Source organism: Genypterus blacodes, unplaced genomic scaffold (genome assembly GCF_046128005.1).
Source record: "Genypterus blacodes isolate CSIRO-AG114 ecotype Tasmania unplaced genomic scaffold, CSIRO-AGI_Gbla_v1 ptg000419l_1, whole genome shotgun sequence".
Taxonomy (NCBI): Eukaryota; Metazoa; Chordata; class Actinopteri; order Ophidiiformes; family Ophidiidae; genus Genypterus; species Genypterus blacodes.
In genome coordinates this window covers 32,283-52,500 of record NW_027467191.1, presented here as the reverse complement: position 1 = coordinate 52,500, position 20,218 = coordinate 32,283, and the positions used below count along the sequence as shown (strand labels likewise).

Sequence of the window (20,218 nt, the reverse complement as noted above, 5' to 3'; positions counted from 1 at the left end):
CATCACATCTTTACAGTCAGCGTTCGTTTTGGCAGACAAGTCACTGCCGACCCTCTGCTCCACTTGCCGCGATCTGGCCAAATTCCTCTGGAGGCACACACAGACACACACACACACACACAGACACACACACACACACACGACAATCTTTACAAAAGCCCTCTGATGTGATTTGCAGGGAGAAATGTGTATAATTGCAGACATCTGCCTTCTGGTCTGCAGAATGTTTCTCTATTTCTGTTCAGACGCTGAAGCCAAGAGTCTGAACGTTGTCATGAAGCTGTAAACTGAAGTTTCAGTGTTTATTATCTCTGCATCACAGAAGTGGGTCAGACTGCAGTAAAGCTCTGCAGAGGGCCAAGTGGACGGGGGGGAAAGGTCTGAGCGGCTCTGAGCTCAGTGTGGCTCACGTTTCACTGTGCAGAGTCCAGATTAAGAGACGCCGCCGCTGCTATACTTTGCCAAGACTGACGCGGCTTTCTTGTTGCTTCCATGGTCGTGAAACATCGATTTGCGGTCCTAACAGCAGGTTTCTACTCGTTTCAATCTGGAGCCAATAGAACGTGTCTGTGCAGCAGAGCAGGAGGTGACAACAGACGACTGACGACTCATCCTGTAGGGTCTTACGTTGTACGAACTCACTTTCCTAAGTTGTTGGAGCTCCTCATGCTTTAAGAATGAGGAGCAGAAGATGCCAGGGTAAAGCATAAACTTACTCCTAAATCTCACATGCCAAGACTTAATGGATTCTTAGAAATGCTGCCATCACTCTCATTGTGAGTCTCTCAATTTGTTGGAGTATTTAGGAATGTGAGTTAAACTATGGGAACTATTAGGCTGTGTGAGTTCTTTGCCAAGTGGAAGCTTTGGGAAGAGGGCTGAGATCCAGGAGGACAATGTTTCATCATGTTCAGAGGGACAGGTTCGGCGAGAGAGAGAGAGAGGGAGCGAAAGAGAGAGAGAGAGAGAGAGAGAGAGAGAGAGAGAGAGAGAGAGAGAGAGACATGGTGGAATGGTTTATTCTTCACTAACATCTATCGTCTTGTGGGACGTCCTGCGCTGTTTTCTGTCCAGTTTCTGTTTGAGTGCTACATCTGTTTAGAGCCGGGGACAAAGGCTGCTGCACCTCCTGCCAAACGCCTCTCCTGCATTATGCTTCTGTTAGATCACACAGTCACACTGGTGATTAATGCTGACGCGGCAGGTCGGGACAGAGGAAGGACCAAAGCGTCCAAACGGCAGCCGCGTCCTGAGGGTCAGCCAGGGACACAGGCGCTGATCCTGTGGAGCTGCTGGTTCATTCATTTGCATTCGGTGACACGTCCTGGCATGAAGAGCAACAATGAGTCAGTGCTGATTGCAGGAATGACAGTGGCTCTTTGTGTCGGGATTAGGAGACAGATTGCTTATTGCTCCATAAATCAGAGTGACAGCAGACATGATTCTAGCGTGATAAATGTTTACAGCAGTAGTTCTACTGCTGTATTTCTATCAATCAAACCTTTCATCTCAAGGTTAGAGGGAGTGTTTGGTACATGATGAGTTCAGGTCCCATTCCTGCAGCCTCGACTCTCTTGCCAACCTTTAGATCCAGCTGAAACTTATTTAGAGGCAAACCCAACACGGCAACATCATTCTCCCTCATAGTGGTACTGTTGTACGTGGGTCCGGATGGACTTAAGGCCTAGAAGAAAAAAGCTCTATTTTCAGCCCGCCCTCACACTTTTACTATTGACTAACTATCCCAGGAAATCAACATTGCCCACGTTTGTGTGGCTTCAGAGGTAAAGTAAGGGAAACTGGCACTGACGTATAAAGTTGGTTGAGCCTCTATTAGGATCAGAGTCATTCATCTTTGGCAGTAGGAGATGAATGAATGAAGAATATAATGGGAACTCAGCCTGCTCGCCGTGGTTAAACTCTGTGTTGCAGCAGAGTTTTGTCTTGTATGGGCCTTTTATGGGCCACGCAGAGTTAAAAGGGCTTAGGTGGCTTAGCTAAATGGAGTTCCTCTCTGCTGAGGTTAACAAGCGTGAATCACACACACAAAGACACCACTGTCTCCCCACCACCGCTGTTTAAGGAGGAGACAATACAGGGAGGGGGAGGGGGAGGGGGAGAGGAGGGGGGGGCTCTGGGGGGGGCAGTCACATGTTTACATGTTTGGACCGTGATGTCGTCATGATCTATGTACTGTATGTTCTCATCGTGGTTACGATTTTAAAACCACAAATCAAAAATAACGATGAAATGTTTGTGACTCAACAAAGATTCCACCAGTGACTCAATGGTTGCCACGGTAACATCACCTGTGTGAGTTTTAGTCCCTGTCACACCCGGTGAGATCTCCGCTCTGTGAGTCCACCTGGACGTGTGCAGCTTCCTGTTGTTACGGCGGCGGCGGGTGGTGACTCAGTCTGGCTCACGGATACAAGGCCAGACATGCAGGATCCAGCAGAATCTGGGAATTCCTGGCAGGTCAGCGCAGCCTTCTGTGGCTTCCTGTTTCATGTTTCTGTTGCGTTTCACCCCTGGAGGAGTTTTGACACTTTTCTTACCTGGATTTCGGAAAAATGCGATGATTCAACCAAACCTCTCAACATGTTGTGGCCATTAGCTCAGAGCTAATCCTCCTTACAAACACACTGTGGTCATCTTTAAGCTGTAAACTTTGACCTCTTGTTGCTTTAAATACCAGAGAGCACATTGTGTGAATCCCCCCCGACAGCTTGTTTATACAGAGGCTTAAATCTGCGTCCTGACCTTCTTCAGCCGCAGCCCGAGGCGTGTGATGTTAGATAGACCTGTAACTCACAGCTTCATGTTCAGAGCTGAAACACAAACGTCCAGCGGGGCAAAGAGAGAGAGTTAACCTTCATAACAAACGTCTTCAGTCCAGTCTGATCCATGTCAAGGCCGTTTAAAGTGGAGTGGCGAGATCCTCGTCTACACACAGACAGAGTGGGAATCCCCCCGACTTCAACATGCAGCAGGCGCTCTGTGGAGTGCAGAGGGGCTGCTGAGGAATGTGCTGCTCATCTGGACATAGAGCCATTGTCTCTACAGGCCGAGATAAAGGTTCAGCGTTTAAGCCCTGATTGAAAGCTTCATACTGGGCCGTGTGGAGGAGGGAGACGTTGTACATGTGTGTGTGAGAGAAAGAGCGACGCTGTTCCTGTCAACAAACCCAAACAGCAGCCGGACAGTGAGCAGAGAGATGTGACTGTGTTCAAGTGAGAGGAGCTGATGAATATACAATGGAAGTGGATAAAGAGCAGGCGAGGCAGAAGAGAGTGTAGATTGTCTAATGGGAGGAGTTTGATCTGGAATCTGGAGCTGATTATACAAAACATTACAGTTAGTTTAGTTATGCTGCACAATTAATCTGTCAAATGATGAGAGAGGCTCATAAAATGTTACAATGTCATTCCTGCTGCTGCTGTGAGACTGATGAAGTGTGTGATCCTTCATCCTTACTCTTCCTCCCTCCGCTTCAGCCTAGCAACCACTCACAACACCATAACAACCACTTCAAACACCCTAGCAAGCATTTGGTACCCACCCATAGCTATCGTCTAGCAACACCCAAACAGCAGCTACACCGACCATGTAGCAACCACCCTAGCAACCACTCAGAGGACCAAACCCCACAGCGACTACTGACAAAGCCCGAGTCGCCCGTAGACCTAGCAAACACCCTAGCAACCGCCTCAGACAACCTAGCAACCACCCGCATGGTTTAAAGAACCAGATTGTAAATGATGAAGATATTGTTTGCAGAGGAATGTTGTAATTGAGATCATTTAAAAGTGAAATTGGCTAAAGTGAAGTGTTATCTTATGGTTGTGGGCCAAACTTTCTGTTTTTAGAGTCCAGAGTTTGCAGAATTCTAGTCCATTGTCCTGAAAGTGCTTTGTTTTGGCAAAAGTGGCGCTGACCTTTGCACAGCTCGGGCGCTTTGGCAGCCTGCCAGATGAAATGAGATACAGAGGAACTCACAACACCAGCAGCCTCTCGTCATGGCTGGGGTCCACTTGGCCGCTCGGCCCGTCTGAACCGGCTCCAGCTCAGCTGTGTTTACTGAACCTCAGGAGGGTCTCGCTGGTATGAGTTTCACTAAGCCCAGCCACCCACAGAGAGCGACCGCGGTCTGGGGCTAACGTCGGGGGGATTCCAGGGCCGGCTGGATGCGTGGGGGGGACTCTGGGCGGGATCTGCCCCCTCAGCAGAATACACGGATGCTTTTCTGCTCACTCACTGGACTCCATTTTGGATCGACTCCACTGTGGGTGCAGGACAATCATCTGTATTTGGGGTTTGAACTCAAGAACCATCAGCAGTGAGCATTAGAGCTTTACGTCGAGCCTGCAGTTTGTTTGGATGCAGTTTGTTTACATGGAGCTCATTTCCTCTGTCCTCAAACAACAAACAGCTCAGAGCCAAACATGATCTCACTTGTTGGACCAGAGAACAAATGAGTTGATCGAGGGCCAATACATTAAAATATTGTGCTGCCACAATCAAGCTAAGTGTGGGAACCAAAGAATGAAGTCCTGGTCACAAACCATCAGATCCCTCAGAGACGCCCTAGCATCACAGGAACCATGCTGCTTCCCTAAAAACACAAACTCTGCTTTGAATCAAATAAATCTCACACTCCGGGAAATTGAATTCCTGCAGCGACTCTGTAGATCTGCCTTTTATTAGCTGTGTGTGCCTGAAGTTCAGCTCTGTCACATTCAGGCCACAGCAGCTGAATGGCTGCAGTCAGTGGCTAACAGCTGTGATGCATTAGCATGCGCAGGCTGCCTCAAAGCTGTTCTGTTCCCCGCCGCTTAATCTACTGTGACAGATGTGCACGACCCTGAAGAGGAAGCATTCTTTTCTACTGAGGACATGCAAGAGCTGCGAGAGATGCACAGCATTAGCATAACAAGTCAGGGATTGATAGTGAGTCGGATGTGTTGGTTGCTTTTATATCTGACAGCATTCCAACTTTCAAGAGCAAACTGTGGCCCACAAATCATCTAATGCTTCTCAGGAACAGAGTTGAAACCGTGTGGTGATGTCATGACTGAGTGAAGACGTCACATCAGCAACGGTGAGACAAGATGAGTCCAGCCAGTGTGTGTGTGTGAGGCCTGTGAGGTCTGTGAGGAGACTGCACTCGTGTTTGTACTCAGCCTGTCTCCTGTCCTGGTGGGGCCGTGGAGCTAAATGCAGACTGGGCTAAAAACAGACTCCTGTGTTTGTGTGTGTGTGTGTGTGTGTGTGTGTGTGTGTGTGTGTGTGTGTGTGTGTGTGTGTGTGTGTGCGCGTGCGTGCGTGCGTGCGTGTGTGTGTGTGTGTGATTGCAGATTACACAACGGCAGACTAAGAACGTCCTGTCTACATATAGCCAGAGGTTTGGATCTGGACCGGTCCAAACCCAAAGCCGGGGGGAGTTCTGCACATTCTTCAACTGTGGGCTCCGTGTGTCTTTTGTATCTTATTAAAATCGACTGTGTGTGACAAGAAGCATCTTCACACCTCACATACACTGCAGGTATCCAATGAAATCACACACAACCAGAACTTCTATGGTCATTGAACATCTGAATGTCAGTATCACTGAGTGTGAGCTGATGGCTGTCTTGTCTCATCTGGTCTGGTCTGGTCTGGTCTGGTCTGGTCCCCTCGGTCCTCTGCCTCTGAATTGCTTCCGTGTGTTTGCTTTGATTCTCCGGCTGGCCCAGCTGCTGCCAGTGGGCCGTACTGATCCTTATAGGAGCGATGATCTGAAGCAGAGATGAATGTGCAGTAAACACCAACATCAAGGCTGCTGCTCCTCAGAGAGATGGTGTCTCCTTACAGGGGTTTGGGGGTTATGGGCATCCTGATGGAGACCAGAAGGTTTCCCTCTCCTCCTCTTGTCGCTTTGAATAAGATCAGAACCTGAATCGGGTCTGCAATTGGTACCAGCTTCAATGAAGGGAATCCTGGCTGGACATGAAAGGACTCACACACACACTCGGGCTCCGCAGAGTCAATCACCCTCAGGTTCAGCTTGAGTGTGATCTTACTGATCCTGCCTGGGAGGTCAGACTGCATTCAACGTTATGAGATGATCCAAAATCTGTGTTTTTGTTCCTGTATGTAAACAGAGAAACATCTTGTCTTGTTCTGGCCTCGGCTGCTTTTTTCAAACAGATCAGTTTTAGTACACATCAGGTCCAAACAGACCTTCACTTTTGAAATCCCGTGGTCAACAGTATACAGACTGGCTTCTCATCTTCAAAGTATTAACTGATTACTCCCCTGGTTGTTATGGAAACACAGATGCTGGTGGTTTGGTTCCTCATCAGCTGCAGGTTTTGTTGTGACCAACAACGTGAACCTGAGCTGAAAGTCACCCAGCAGGTCGGCTGGACGCCACGAGTCCAAACACAACACATGTTATCTGTAAACACATGGTTTGGTGGTTTGGACCTACAGACTTGACTCATAACCTCTCTCTCCCTTTGCCCTCCAGAACCCACAATCTCTGGACTCGTCCATCCAGAGCGCCCTCTCGGCCCTGTTCCCGCCCTTCGAGGCCACGGCGCCCATCGTTCTCAGCCAGCTATTTCGCACTATTGAGGACCGTTACCACGGTGACGCTTTGCACTGTCTGCTGGACTTCCTCATCCCCTCCAAACACCTCCTGGAGAGTGTTCAACAGGCCGCATGTGTACGTATGGACACACACACACACACACACACACACACACACACACACACACACACACACACACACACACACACACACACACACACTGAAGTGCAACTAAAACCAAAGCCTAAAAGCTCTGTAGACCTGCAGAGTTTGCTGATAGTTGTGTGTGTCATGACTGTGAGAACATCTTGTGTGTCTGCAGGCTGCGTACTCTGACGTGCTTTTCCGTCACGAGGGCTGGCCGCTGTGTCTCCACGACAAGACTGTGATCCAGCTGGCTCCTCTGAACCCCCTGCTGCTGCGCCCGGGGGACTTCTACCTGCAGGTGGAGCCGTTTGGGGACCAAGCTGCACGCGTCGTCCTCAAGAGCCTCCTGCAAGAGCGCTGTCGAGAAGTGGAGGAGACCCCCATCCCCGAGACCTCCTACTCCTGCATCTTCACTCAGGAGTGGCTGCAGGACGTCAATGAAGGACGCCATGGAGCGCCGCTCTCACGCTGCCTGCTGTCCACAGACCAGGGAGTGATCAAGCTGCCCTGGGCCAACGTAGCCGTCCCAGAGTTCTTAGACAAGCCCAGGAACGTGCACACGTCTTTGTCCGTCACCCGTGAAGCTCAGCCTGAGCCAAGGCCAGTCTCAGTTCCTTCCCATTTTAACGCCTCCACCCTCCCGATGGAGGCCATGATTCTTCACAGAGACAGGATGCAAGCGTCTCTCAGACATGTGGACAGTTCATCCAAACTGGTTAAGATGGATTATGAAAGAATCAAACCCAAATCCTCTGCCAAGCCTTTGGTCAAGCCTGTGGGTTGGGTTTCTCCAAACACCTGGGACAGTCGGACCTATGGAGAGGTGGAGGGAGATTATGTAGACCTGGTGGATTTTGCCAAAGGGGAGGAAGCTTTGGACAAACAGGACAGCCATGCCACTCCACCCAGTTCAGTTGTGTTCAAACCAGTCAGACCACCTCCCCCTGTTCCAGTGGGGAGGAGCGCCCCCTGTGGACACACGCGTGTAGAGGAGCCCTGTGCTCCCTGCTACCAGAGGGGGCTCGGCCTGGAGCCCACGGATGGAGACTTGAAGTGCAGGTACAGAGAATCGTACCTGGCAGCACTGAGGAACCCAGTGGCCTTTGAGCAGGGAAGCGTGGATCTGCTGGCTGCCCTGGAGGAGGTTGGTGTTTGTGATGAGTTCAGGTCCAAATGCACACATGGAGCTGACAAAGATGAACTAGGGGAGGATTGTGAGCACTGTAAGGAGCCGACGAGGAGTCATGAGTCCTGCCAACGAGGAGAACGCTGTGAACCTGCTGCAGGAACCTTTGAGCCTCAGCTCAAAGAACTTCCTGACACGTTTGAATCAGGAAACTGTAGGAAGGAATCGTCCACAAACCACAGCCAGGAAGTTCAGACGAGTCTTGTTTCCCACCAAGTGGATCATGAATCTAAAGAGCACGAACTACCAGACGCACCTTCACCGTTTCTCCAGACCGGTGAGGCCGCTGTGAAACATCAGAAACCAGAGGAGGTCAAACCATCCGGGAAGCACAAAGTCAAGCTGAGGTCTCCGTCCTCTGTGTCAGAGACGCCCAAAGGGGCTCAGCTGCTCCACAAACTCAACACCAGGAGTCACAGTGACATCTGCCCCGAGACCATCAGCAGCATGATGAGGAGCAAAAGAGCCACACGCCTCCATCAGGCAGGAATCAATCCCAAGATAGGTAAGAGAGGAGAACACACGTCTGCTAGCTTTCACTCTGCATCTCCGCACTGCAGCAGGCAACACTTGATTAGTGTTAAGTCAATTCTATTCAATGCAACTTTATTTATATAGATTACAACAAACAACAACAACACACACACACACACAGACACACATTGTTATTATTGCCCAACAGTACTTTGTAGTTTATTGTTCTTGGCTCAAAGGTCCATTGAACATTCAAGAAAAACACAGTGAAACTCGACCGTGACCTCTTGTACTTTAGGGACTGTGCTGCGTTCAGGGTCAGAGTTCATAAGGGCCTCTTAAGAGAGAGAGGAGGTTCAAAGGCCTCAGAGTGATGAGCCACAGGGGGATTCTCCCTCAGCAGGCTGCATTCATCTCACTCAGCTGAGGGTCCAGACCCAGCGGGCGAGAAGAGAGAGAGTGTGTCTCTGCTGCAGGGAGACAGCAGGAGAGAGGAAGAGCGCTGCATGCCCCCCCCCCCCAGACTGGAGACATGCTTGTCATGGACACAGGCCAGGCATTGTTGGCTTAAACAGGCCAATTAGGACGTCTGAATCAGAGCCAGGCTGAGTCTCCGGGCCGCCGCAGGGTCCTGTTACAGAGCGCACGTCCATGTTACACAGCTGTGTCGCTCTGTGCTGATAGAGCAGCTGGAGATAGATAAGATAAGATAAGCTGATGTATCTGGATTTAGAGAGATCAATCAAAGTTTTACCCACATGAAACGACTTTGTTGACATTGCTGACGCTGTCTTTGCTCATTCTGCTCTGATTGATCACTTTCTTTGTCAGACTCTCGGTTAATCAGGTGTGAAACTCCGTCCGCCCCGGATGGAGACGACTCCAGACTCCACAGCTCCAGGACACACTCAGCACCTTCTCCAGGCTCTGACGCTCCTCAGGCTCCAACAAGTGAAGACTCCAGCTTCAGGAGCGTCGTTGGCCTGCTTCAGCTGGGCATCATCTGTTTACCAGGTAACCAGCAGGACCAACCAGTCTCACTCACCAGTCTGTACCCTCTGTGCTGTAACTGAGCCTCTCTCTCTCTCTCTGTGTCCTGTGTCTCCGTCTCCAGGCAGCAGGGACCGGACCGGCCGGGCCGTGCTGGAGGTCCATGGAGACAGGAAGGAGTGGACGTCCCCTCTGGTGTCAGCACAGAAACTCTGCCAGTTGCTGCTCTACCTACAGGCCATACCCAGGTGGGAACAAGGCCTTCTCCTCTATGAGCTAGAGCGGCCACACAATAGAGCAACATACCTCCACCCAGGCCCAACAGTCCTCCAGCTGTGCCTCCATGAGCCCAGAACATAACATTGATTGGTTATGGACTAGATCCTGATCCCAGGCCTCCTAACTCAGTGTGTACATCACCATCTCTGACCACTAGAGGACAGCAGAACACAGTTTGAGTTTCTCCACAGACTCACAGCCTTATGGAGAATTCTGCTCCTCTGTGTGAAGTTTTAAATCTCCATCCGGCCGCAGCAGTGACGTGTGCTGACCTTTAACTCAAGCTTTAAGGCTCAGAGGCAAACTGACCACCTTTACTGTGTTATATGTTTAAAGCGGGTTTAATGTTAGAGTCTTTGAAGTCCTCAGTGCCACTGGGTGAAGCCTCTGTCCCCAGCTAGGAGCCATTGTAACCACAACAATAGCTCCGTCTCTGCCTGGGCCGCCTGCCAGCTGTCTGGTATGCGGCGTCTTGCTGGAGCTGGCAGGAATCTGATGCAGTCACACACACACACACACACACACACACACACACACACACACACACGCACGCACACGCACACACACACAAACACACACACACACTGGTAACCCAAGAAGAGGCCGTGAAGAAGAGGGCCGTCAAAGGCGTCAAAGGCATGAAAGGCGTGGAACTGGATGGATGAAGAAGAAGAGTTTCCACCTTTGTGTGTCTGATAAAGGGAAGGGACAGACTTGAGAGGTGGAAGACAGGAAGTGAAGCTCAGCTGAAGCAACGTGTCCTCGTGTGTCCTCATGTGTCCTAACGTGTCCTCATGTGTCCTCATGTGTCCTAACGTGTCCTCATGTGTCCTCATGTGTCACACTGTGATTCATTTGTTTTGCTAGGCGAGACGTTGGAGAGCTGGGAATGACTTTAGTGATCGATGCCAGGAAGAAGTCTCCTCCGCTTCACCTCTACAGAGCTCTGCTGATGGCTCAGGTTAGAGCAACAACGTCACAAACACAAAGGCCTCCTTGTGCCAAACACGCAGGATGTAATCAGACACTGAGCCTGAGTCAGCTTGGCAAAAGGGCCACCGCCTGTTTGATTCACAGATAAGAGAACAGAGAGGATGCTGGGACGAGTCCAGATGTGTCTCTCTCCTGAAAACCACTTCAGCTCAAGTCTGCTTCAAGTGTCTGACCTGCTGTTGAGTGCTAGATGCACCAGGGGGAGACATTCCCATGTTTATCAGAGTTAAAGCTGTTAGGCTGCAGTGTTGAGGGGAGTCTGATGATGAGATGAGACAGCAGGAAGTTAAACATGATACTGAGTCAGAACTGATCACCACAAACCCTTGATTTGTGTTTCAGGAACAAGCTCTCCACGCCGTCCACAGCATCCTGGTGCTGGTGGACAAAGACACCTGTCCTCGGCCTGAGAAGCAGCAGGGACTGCAGGTCAGACATGAAGACATGAAGACATGAAGACGTGATCTTTGCTGTCTGTCTTTGGTTCTGACAGAATGTTTATGTTTCTCTGTCAGATGGACTTGGTGACGTCACTCAAAGCCCTGAACAAGACGGTGGAAAGTCCCCAGCTGTCCTCTGACCTGGGCGGGAGCTTCACTTACACTCACACTGACTGGCTGCAGTTCCATCAGGTGACGAACGCCATGGTAACGCCATGGTAACGCCTCCCACTGTCAGTCTGATTGACTGTGGAGTTTCCCGGGAATTCAGAGGAGATAAAGGTCTCTGACTCTTCCTCCTCACGCCCACAGCACACACTCATCCTCTCTGTGGTTGAGAGAGGATTTAGACCTGCAGGGAAAGTGAACAATGTTTCTGCTCGTTCACCATGAGCGTCTCCCAAACTGGTTTTAGTATACGGGCGACCTCGTCCATCAGAATGAGTCTGACTGGAGATCAATCTGCTAAAAGATGCTCCAGATGTTACAGAGGCTTGATTGAACATCAGGCAGCATGCAGATCTCACTTCCTCTACTCAGATCATTGTGAGGCCCTGTTGTTCACACTTTAGATCAGACTTGACAGAGTTTACCTTGAGCAACATTTCCACTGCTGGAAGGACAAAGAGTGAAAACGCTCTGGCTGCATTCCAGAGCGTCGTGGGCGAAAACCTCAGAGCAGAAAATGGGAGCGACCTTACTGGAGTTGCTTTTACAAAACACAGAAAGACAAACAGATCTGCAGTAAGTCACTTTACTTGGGCGGGCGGGCGTCACCCTCGGGTGCTTCTATGTGTTTATAGAGCAGCCTGTAGAGGAGGAGCTTGGGCCACTCTATGTCCCTACAGGAGCTCTGTATTTACATTAAAACATTACGATCATTTGGCAGACGCTTTTATCCAAAGCGACTTACATTACATTACCACCCTTCGCAGAGGGGGGAGCAATTGAGGGTTTAGTGCCTTGCTCAGGGGCACCTCAGCAGGGGCTCGAACCGGCGACCCTCCGGTTCCCAAGCGGAAGCACTACCAGTACCTGTGTGTGTCCTGATGGTGGCACTGTTTACTCTGCGTTTCAGAGACTGGCTCCTTTCATGAGCGACCTGCGGGGGGCCGACGCTCTGCTGCAGAGGAACATCAGGAGAGTGGACCGGAGCCAAGACCTGGAGACCATCCAGGTTCAGATCAAGCTTTAATCAGAGTGTGTGGTCACGTATGTGGGTCAGGTGTGTGTGGGTCAGGTGTGTGGGTCAGGTGTGTGTGGGTCAGGTGTGTGTGGGTCAGGTGTGTGGGTCAGGTGTGTGTGGGTCAGGTGTGTGTGGGTCAGGTGTGTGTGGGTCACGTGTGTGTGGGTCAGGCGTGTGGGGGTCAGGTGTGTGGGGGTCAGGTGTGTGGGGGTCAGGTGTGTGGGTCAGGTGTGTGGGTCAGGTGTGTGGGTCAGGTGTGTGTGGGTCAGGTGTGTGGGTCAGGTGTGTGTGGGTCAGGTGTGTGGGTCAGGTGTGTGTGGGTCAGGTGTGTGCGTCAGGTGTGTGTGGGTCACGTGTGTGTGGGTCAGGCGTGTGTGGGTCAGGTGTGTGTGGGTCAGGTGTGTGTGTGGGTCAGGTGTGTGGGTCAGGTGTGTGTGGGTCAGGTGTGTGGGTCAGGTGTGTGTGGGTCAGGTGTGTGGGTCAGGTGTGTGTGGGTCAGGTGTGTGTGGGTCAGGTGTGTGGGTCAGGTGTGTGTGGGTCAGGTGTGTGGGTCAGGTGTGTGTGGGTCAGGTGTGTGTGGGTCAGGTGTGTGGGTCAGGTGTGTGTGGGTCAGGTGTGTGTGGGTCAGGTGTGTGGGTCAGGTGTGTGGGTCAGGTGTGTGTGGGTCAGGTGTGTGTGGGTCAGGTGTGTGGGTCAGGTGTGTGTGGGTCAGGTGTGTGGGTCAGGTGTGTGTGGGTCAGGTGTGTGTGGGTCAGGTGTGTGTGGGTCAGGTGTGTGGGTCAGGTGTGTGTGGGTCAGGTGTGTGGGTCAGGTGTGTGTGGGTCAGGTGTGTGTGGGTCAGGTGTGTGTGGGTCAGGTGTGTGGGTCAGGTGTGTGTGGGTCAGGTGTGTGGGTCAGGTGTGTGTGGGTCAGGTGTGTGTGGGTCAGGTGTGTGGGTCAGGTGTGTGTGGGTCAGGTGTGTGTGGGTCAGGTGTGTGTGGGTCAGGTGTGTGTGGGTCAGGTGTGTGTGGGTCAGGTGTGACTCTGCTTGTGCTTGGTGCCTTCAGGACGTGCAGCTGTGCATTGAGGAACATAGAGCTTCAATGAAGGAGGTGCTGGAGGACGCCCGACTCGTCGCTCTGCAGAGAGAGGGCGGAGCCGTGCTGGCCAGGATGAAGAAGGAGGAGTTTCGCTTTCGTCACTCTGAGGACTGCAGGTACTGTTTACCCTCAGTGTGAAAGCTATGCACAACATCCACAGACCAACAACATGTTCCACATTAAAGTGACACACACACACACACCATGATCTGTTTGTGTTTCTTCCTGCAGGGACGCTCTGGATTCAGTCACGACTCTGTACAACCAGGTGGAGGAGAAGCTGCACACTCTGGTGATGAGATCCAACGAGTCGCTGCAGCAGCTGGACTTCCTGTTCAGGCTCAGAGAGATGGAGGGAAGCATCAGCACGGTACAGCGAGCTCCTTCACTCTCTCAGCTCCTTCACTCTCTCAGCTCCTTCACTCTCTCAGCTCCTTCACTCTCTAAGCTCCTTCACTCTCTCAGCTCCTTCACTCTCTCAGCTCCTTCACTCTCTCAGCTCCTTCACTCTCTAAGCTCCTTCACTCTCTCAGCTCCTTCACTCTCTCAGCTCCTTCACTCTCTCAGCTCCTTCACTCTCTGAGCTCCTTCACTCTCTCAGCTCCTTCACTCTCTGAGCTCCTTCACTCTCTCAGCTCCTTCACTCTCTCAGCTCCTTCACTCTCTAAGCTCTCTGCTCATCTGGAGCTGGTCGGTGTTGTGTTAAAGGTCGTTTCTGATTTTCCTCTCGGTGTTGCAGGCTGGATCCTGGTTCCATGCAGAAGGAGAGCAGAGGCTGAAGGAGTCTTACTCAGCAGCAGACACCCTGGACAGCACTGAGACGGCCTCAGAGCGCTTTGATCTCATCCTCACTCAGGCCAAGGTAACAAGGAGATCACAGCAAAGGAAACAAGATCGCTGTTTAGCTACAAGCCAACAGTTTAGTCATGTAGAGGAAAGTTTGTAAATGACTGAGAAGCTTTAGACTGGAGGGAGAGAACTGAAGCCTGACGTGTCGTTCCTCCCTACAGGAGAAACGACGGGAGGCTTTGACCCTGGTGCTGCAGGCAGAGAGGATTGTGGGTAACAGCGACTCCACTCCCACCACAGACGTGTTCCGGACCGTGGTCAGCACCTTCAAGTCCGACATGGAGAACTTCATGCTGCGGGCGGAGCAGAGGCACAGAGACCTGGACTCTCTGGTCCTGGTGTACCGCTTCAGTCAGCAGGTCTGAGAATCCTGAAGGAACTATGGAGGCTTTACATTCACATAACTCACATACAGGCAGAGGAAACTCAACCTTATCGCTCTCTCCCTCCCTCTCTGCAGGCGGCTGCTCTGGCCAAAGAATGCCATCAGTCTTTGGAGCAGGTAGAGTCGGGGTGTGACTCCATTGCCCGTCTCACTTCGCTCCAGATGTATGCAGAGAGATTAAGCGGCGAGTTCTCCGGCCCGCACTTCCAGGCGGTGAAAGCCAAGGCCTGTGCCGTGAGCTCGGGGGCCTCGGGGGGGATGAGAGCCTGGAATGCGGCCTGGGTCCAGTGCCAAGAAGTCAGGCCGCGTCTGGAGGAGATGCTGAGCAGGAGAGGGGGCGATAAGAGGCGGTACCAGCAGGAGCAACGGGCTGGGGCCTCAGGAGGAGATAAGAAAGTGGGAAGGAGTGAAATGGGGGAGACTGAGTGCTCCCTCATCAAGCAGCTGCTCTGTGATAAAGAGGACATCAATATCCCAGAGAGCGTCCCGGGAGGCACCGCTGACACATCAGTCCACCTGAAGGGAGGAGCTCCACAACCTCCAGCGCCTGAACACACTGCTCACAACGAGACAACAATCACTGCTGCAACACAAAATGGAGGCAGAGGGAGGCCGAGGGAGCACCAGAGCGAGGCCGACCTGAGGAGCGCCCACGCCACAGAGGGGCACAGACCTCTGGGCCGCTCCTTAAGCGAGGGCGCGTGCTCCGGCTCCATCCTGACCTCTGACCTCTCACCTCTGGCCCCCGGTCAGAACCTCTGTCACAAACAGACACAGCCGTCTTTACAAAACCAGCAGCTCGTCCAAAATCTGCCCGTCCCCTCTAGCCAGAGTTCCCCCTCCAGAAACTCTATCTGTGAGGCGAGCAGAGTGGCTGAGGCAGAGCGGGGCGACCTCAGCCCCACAGAGGCATTACTCACTGACACGCCAACGCCAGAGGACAATGGAAGCAATGTCTTGTAAGTCACATCTCCGCCCACGGCTGAGACCTAAAGCTGCGGCTGATGCTGCCTGGGTCTGACTGCAGGACGTTACACAACATGGAACTGAAACCTTACATGTTCAATCTACTCTCTTTTGAGCAGGAAGCTGCGTCGGGTGATGGAGGAGCTGCTGTCCACGGAGAGGGAGTACGTGAAGGCGCTGGGCTACGTCCGGGAGCACTACTTCCCCGAGCTGGAGAGGGCCGACGTGCCGCAGGACCTCAGGGGCCAGAGGGGGAGCGTCTTCGGCAACCTGGAGAAGCTCCACGACTTCCACCGCCACCACTTCCTGGAGGAGCTGCAGGGTTGCGTGAACGAGCCCTTCAGAGTGGGACGCTGCTTCCTGAGACATGTGGGTCACATCCTGGTCCTCACACACCCGATCAATACTTTAACTACAGAGTGAACCTGGTCTTTACATGATATCACCAGGTTCTGGCAGTTTACACACACCAGGTCGTAGTATTGTGCTTTCCAAGCTAATAAAACCTTTCCAGATGTGTCTTCCTGTGCTTCCAGCTAGATCCTGCTGACTGTGAACGACTGCAAAGTGCTGATAATCAATCAAAGCAATGACAAGATCAATAACAGGGATCACTGGAAACAGAAAGTTTCTAAAAGCCGTACTTCTGTCTTTGATGTCTGTGTGCCTGGGAAATGTGTTTAGGCATCTGGTGTGTGTGTGTGTGTGTGTGTGTGTGTGTGTGTGTGTGTGTGTGTGTGTGTGTGTGTGTGTGTGTGTGTGTGTGTGTGTGTGTGAGATGGTGTGAAGAGTCTGAATTGGTTCCTCCTTTGTCTTTCAGAGAGAGAACTTTGCCCTCTATGCTCTTTACAGCAAGAACAAGCCTCAGTCTGACAGTCTGCTCATCAACCACGGTCAGGCCTTCTTCAAGGTGAGAGCCTTGTCTTCCTCACTCTGTACTATCGCGTGTGTGTGTGTGTTGACCTCCCTGTCTCTCTCCTGTCTTGCTTCCCCAGCAAAAGCAGCTTGAGCTGAGGGACCAGATGGATCTGTGGTCCTACCTGCTGAAGCCGGTGCAGAGGATCAGCAAGTACAGCCTGCTGCTCCAGGACCTGATGAGGGAATGCGGCCCGGCACAGAGCAGAGAGCTGGAGGAGGTCAAGGCCGCCCTGGAGGTCGTCCACTTCCAGCTTCGCCACGGCAACAACTTGCTGGCCATGGACGCCATCCAACACTGTGATGTGAGAGCCCTGAACTCTGTGCTGTATGTTGTGCTGATTCATCTCTCCCACACACATTGAGTAAGACAGTGAATTCTGCAGTAGGGTGAGAAATCAGGAAGGACGTCAGACCACTCTTCTTTTCTTTAGAATTACACGAGAAGCATTAGACAACATGCGATCACGGGAAGAGACAAGCTCAGATTTCCTTAAGTGGAAGTGCTGTTGGTTTTGCTTCAGTTCCAGAGTCTGAAGGCGTTAGAAGTCAAGATTTAGCAAGAAGTGTTAATCACCTGCCGCCTTCCTGTCTGTGACCGCGGTGCTCTGTTGTTCCAGGTGAATCTGAAGGAGCAGGGTCAGCTGATTCGTCAGGAGGAGTTCTTGGTGACCTTCAGGAAGAAGAAGTGTTTCCGCCATATCTTCCTCTTCCAAGAACTCGTCCTGTTCAGCAAGACCAAGAAGACGGGCGTAGGGAACGACACCTATGTCTACAAGCAGTCGTTCAAGGTATACACAAACACACACAGACACGCACACAGACACACAGACACACACACACACACACACACACACACACACACACACACACACACACACATCTGTACCTTCACCAACTTGACAAAGGCACTACTTTATTTCAATCTGTCACGGATGGAGGATGAGGACCTACAGGCTAAGTGAAGGTAACAGGCTTAGAGACGATGTAATGGCTGAGACAGAGCGTTTGATACCACGGCACAATCAGAACATGTAGTTTGGGTTTGTTCCTGTGCAGACGTCTGACATCGGGATGACCCAGAACAGCGGAGACTCGGGTCTGTGTTTTGAGATCTGGTTCAGGAAGAGGAAGACCCAGGACACGTACACACTGCAAGCAGCCAGCCGGCACCTGAAGGAGGCCTGGACCAGGGACCTGGAGCGGATCCTCTGGGAGCAGGCCGTGCACAACAGAGGTAGACACACACACACACACACACACACACAAACACAGTGCAGAGTACTGCCTCTACATGACGCACACACTTTGATGCTTTGTTTTTGGAAGTTGGAGGACAAAATCCCCAAAAAACATTGAAAAGGAACAAAGGGTCAAGAAGTCATAGCCGAGCGACTCTGTACCTCTCTGCCAGAGCAACTTTGTACCATTATGCCAGAGCGACTGTGTGCCAATATGCCAGAGCGACGATGTGACCCTGTTGCTCTGTTGTGTTCTCCAGAGGTGCGCATGCAGGAGCGAGTGTTCATGGGTTTAGGGAACAAACCCTTCATGGACATTCAGCCCAGCGACGCAGCCATCAGTGACAGAGCAGTCAACTACGTGCTGATGGGCAAAGGTGAGAGCTTTGACCTCGTGTGACCTTCAGACCTGCGTTGATCTGGTCAGGTGTGACCTTTAACCCTTAAATCATCTTCTACACAGAGGGCAAAGTGTTTTCCTCCCGGGGGTCCCAGGATGAACTCCTAGGGCGGCGGCCAAACTCTATGGGTTCAGGCAGCAGCTCCTCTTCCTCGGGCAGCCACTCCTCCTCTTCCTCTGGCAGGGGGTCCCTGTCCTCTGCAGGATACCTGTGCGGGCCAAAGAGGAGGGCGTCGACGGGGGGGCTCGGGGGCTACGTGGCGCCCCCTGGAGTTCTGGAGGAGGACGACCTGGACCATGAGAGCGGCAGCCATCACCTACTGTGTGAGTTACATGTTGGTTTAGGGACTTCCTGTTTGTTGTGTGGATCTTCTTGATTGCTTAACGGAATCCTCCATCGTGTGCATCATCATGCCTCGTCTCCTCTGTTCCAGTGGACAGCTCAGAGTCGTCTGGAGAAAGCGTGAGCGGCTTCAGCAGCTCGGGTCAGAGTTACCACTCTGCTCTGGGAGGAGAGGCTGAGGACGCCTCCTCCCTCTGCAGCTCCACCGTCACCTTAAAGGAGGGAGCAGAGGCCTCCACAGACCTCCACACACCAAAGAGCCCGGGGAGGAAACATCTGCCCACCGCACCAAAGCCCCACCAGAAGCCTCCACACCAGGCCAGCGAGGTGACGACAGCACCGACTCACAACCACACAACAAGTTACTCACTCACACATTCAGACTTCACTCACCTAATGAAGACTGCCATCATCGTTGTGTTGTGAAATCCCTGTAGGCTGAATGAGTTTGTGTTGTGTTGTTGCCTCCTCAGGTTCAGAGCTCTGTTGTCGGTAAATCCACTGAGGTGTGACCTGCAGGTGTGAGGTGAGTGAGGACCAATCAGGGCAGAACACAGAGATGGGCTTTCATTTCTGTACTAACATGAATTCTGTGTTTGTTCTCTACTTCTCAGTTCCGTCTGCTTCCTCCTGATTTGGCGACAAACCAAGAGGATCCAAGACAAAGTTGTAATTTAGAGTTTTGTACTAAGTTTTTGATACTAATTGTTACTGTAAATTATTTTCACTCCACATCCTTGTTTTGTATTTGACCACTAAGCCAGCAGGTTGAGCCTTTACATACATGTACATGTGCTGTGTGTGTGTGTGTGTGTGTGACATGTATCCCTGACACGCCTGTGTGTGCTGCACTGTAAACCTGCCTGATGTCACAGTCTGCAGCTTAGAGTCACACTTAGACAACATAACAAAGCTCAACGCCACTATAGACGACATCAGCTGATCAATCATGACTCCTGTGCTCCATCCAGCTGTGAGAGGATGAAAGCAGCGTTTCCTGTCTGGCTGCAGCTCTGCACTCTGACCTGGGATCAACCAGCAGCATCTCTCTCTCTCTCTCTCTCTCTCTCTCTTTGTGTCTTTTTAACAGTTTTGTATGAAAGTAATCTGTTGCTGTATGAAGATGTTGATCCTTCTACGCTGAAACTGATCTGTGTGAAATACAGAAGATGTGCAGTGACGCTGCGTGTGTTTATTAGTGTGTGTGTGTGTGTGTGTGTGTGTGTGTGTGTGAGTGTGTGTGTGTGTGTGTGTGTGTGTGTGTGTGAGTGTGTGTGTCTTTATTTGCTTGCTTGAATGAGTCAGGAACAGAATTTCAATTAAAGATTCTTTATTGTTCTTTATAAAACAATAACTGAGTCAGCATTTTTCCTCAGTATTTCTCTATTAAATCTCTTGATTTGGTCAGAAGTAATCACTGATGAAGGAGCTGAATGTTTCCAGGAACACAATCCTCTGTCTGCAGCTCATCTAGAGCAGCCAGAGCGTTTGGACAGAGCGCTGATGTAACGCTGCTGCAGTCTGAAGCCAAGAATCATGAGAGAGCTTAACACACAACCTGAAACCATATGGCTGGAAACGCACACACACACACGCACGCACGCACACACACACGCACACACGCACACACACACACACACACACACACACATTACTACAACTAGACGACGTCAGCTCGTTAAATGTGTGTATCATGATTACATTTGTGTTCTAATCTGCAGACTGGTGCGTTCACGGACACGTGAGTGTGTGTGTCGTTACTGCAGAGCTC

At 51.5% G+C, this 20,218-nt stretch overlaps 1 protein-coding gene across 1 annotated transcript in view; it reads left to right on the top strand.

Annotated features, from left to right (window-relative positions):
• quob (quattro b) overlaps positions 1-19,628 on the top strand; it is a 22,446-nt gene extending 2,818 nt beyond the window's left edge. The window contains exons 2-24 of the mRNA XM_076138935.1: positions 6,512-6,709; positions 6,897-8,412; positions 9,213-9,395; positions 9,496-9,619; positions 10,518-10,611; positions 10,986-11,072; positions 11,159-11,275; positions 12,162-12,260; positions 13,316-13,464; positions 13,580-13,718; positions 14,088-14,210; positions 14,359-14,556; positions 14,658-15,541; positions 15,668-15,917; positions 16,369-16,458; positions 16,544-16,768; positions 17,084-17,254; positions 17,523-17,700; positions 17,965-18,081; positions 18,168-18,428; positions 18,539-18,774; positions 18,921-18,973; positions 19,062-19,628. Coding sequence (XP_075995050.1) covers positions 6,512-6,709; positions 6,897-8,412; positions 9,213-9,395; positions 9,496-9,619; positions 10,518-10,611; positions 10,986-11,072; positions 11,159-11,275; positions 12,162-12,260; positions 13,316-13,464; positions 13,580-13,718; positions 14,088-14,210; positions 14,359-14,556; positions 14,658-15,541; positions 15,668-15,917; positions 16,369-16,458; positions 16,544-16,768; positions 17,084-17,254; positions 17,523-17,700; positions 17,965-18,081; positions 18,168-18,428; positions 18,539-18,774; positions 18,921-18,959 — 5,478 coding nt within the window. The 3' untranslated portion in view covers positions 18,960-18,973; positions 19,062-19,628. The remainder of the gene's footprint in view (positions 1-6,511; positions 6,710-6,896; positions 8,413-9,212; positions 9,396-9,495; positions 9,620-10,517; positions 10,612-10,985; positions 11,073-11,158; positions 11,276-12,161; positions 12,261-13,315; positions 13,465-13,579; positions 13,719-14,087; positions 14,211-14,358; positions 14,557-14,657; positions 15,542-15,667; positions 15,918-16,368; positions 16,459-16,543; positions 16,769-17,083; positions 17,255-17,522; positions 17,701-17,964; positions 18,082-18,167; positions 18,429-18,538; positions 18,775-18,920; positions 18,974-19,061) is intronic.
• The last annotated feature ends 590 nt before the right edge of the window (positions 19,629-20,218 follow it).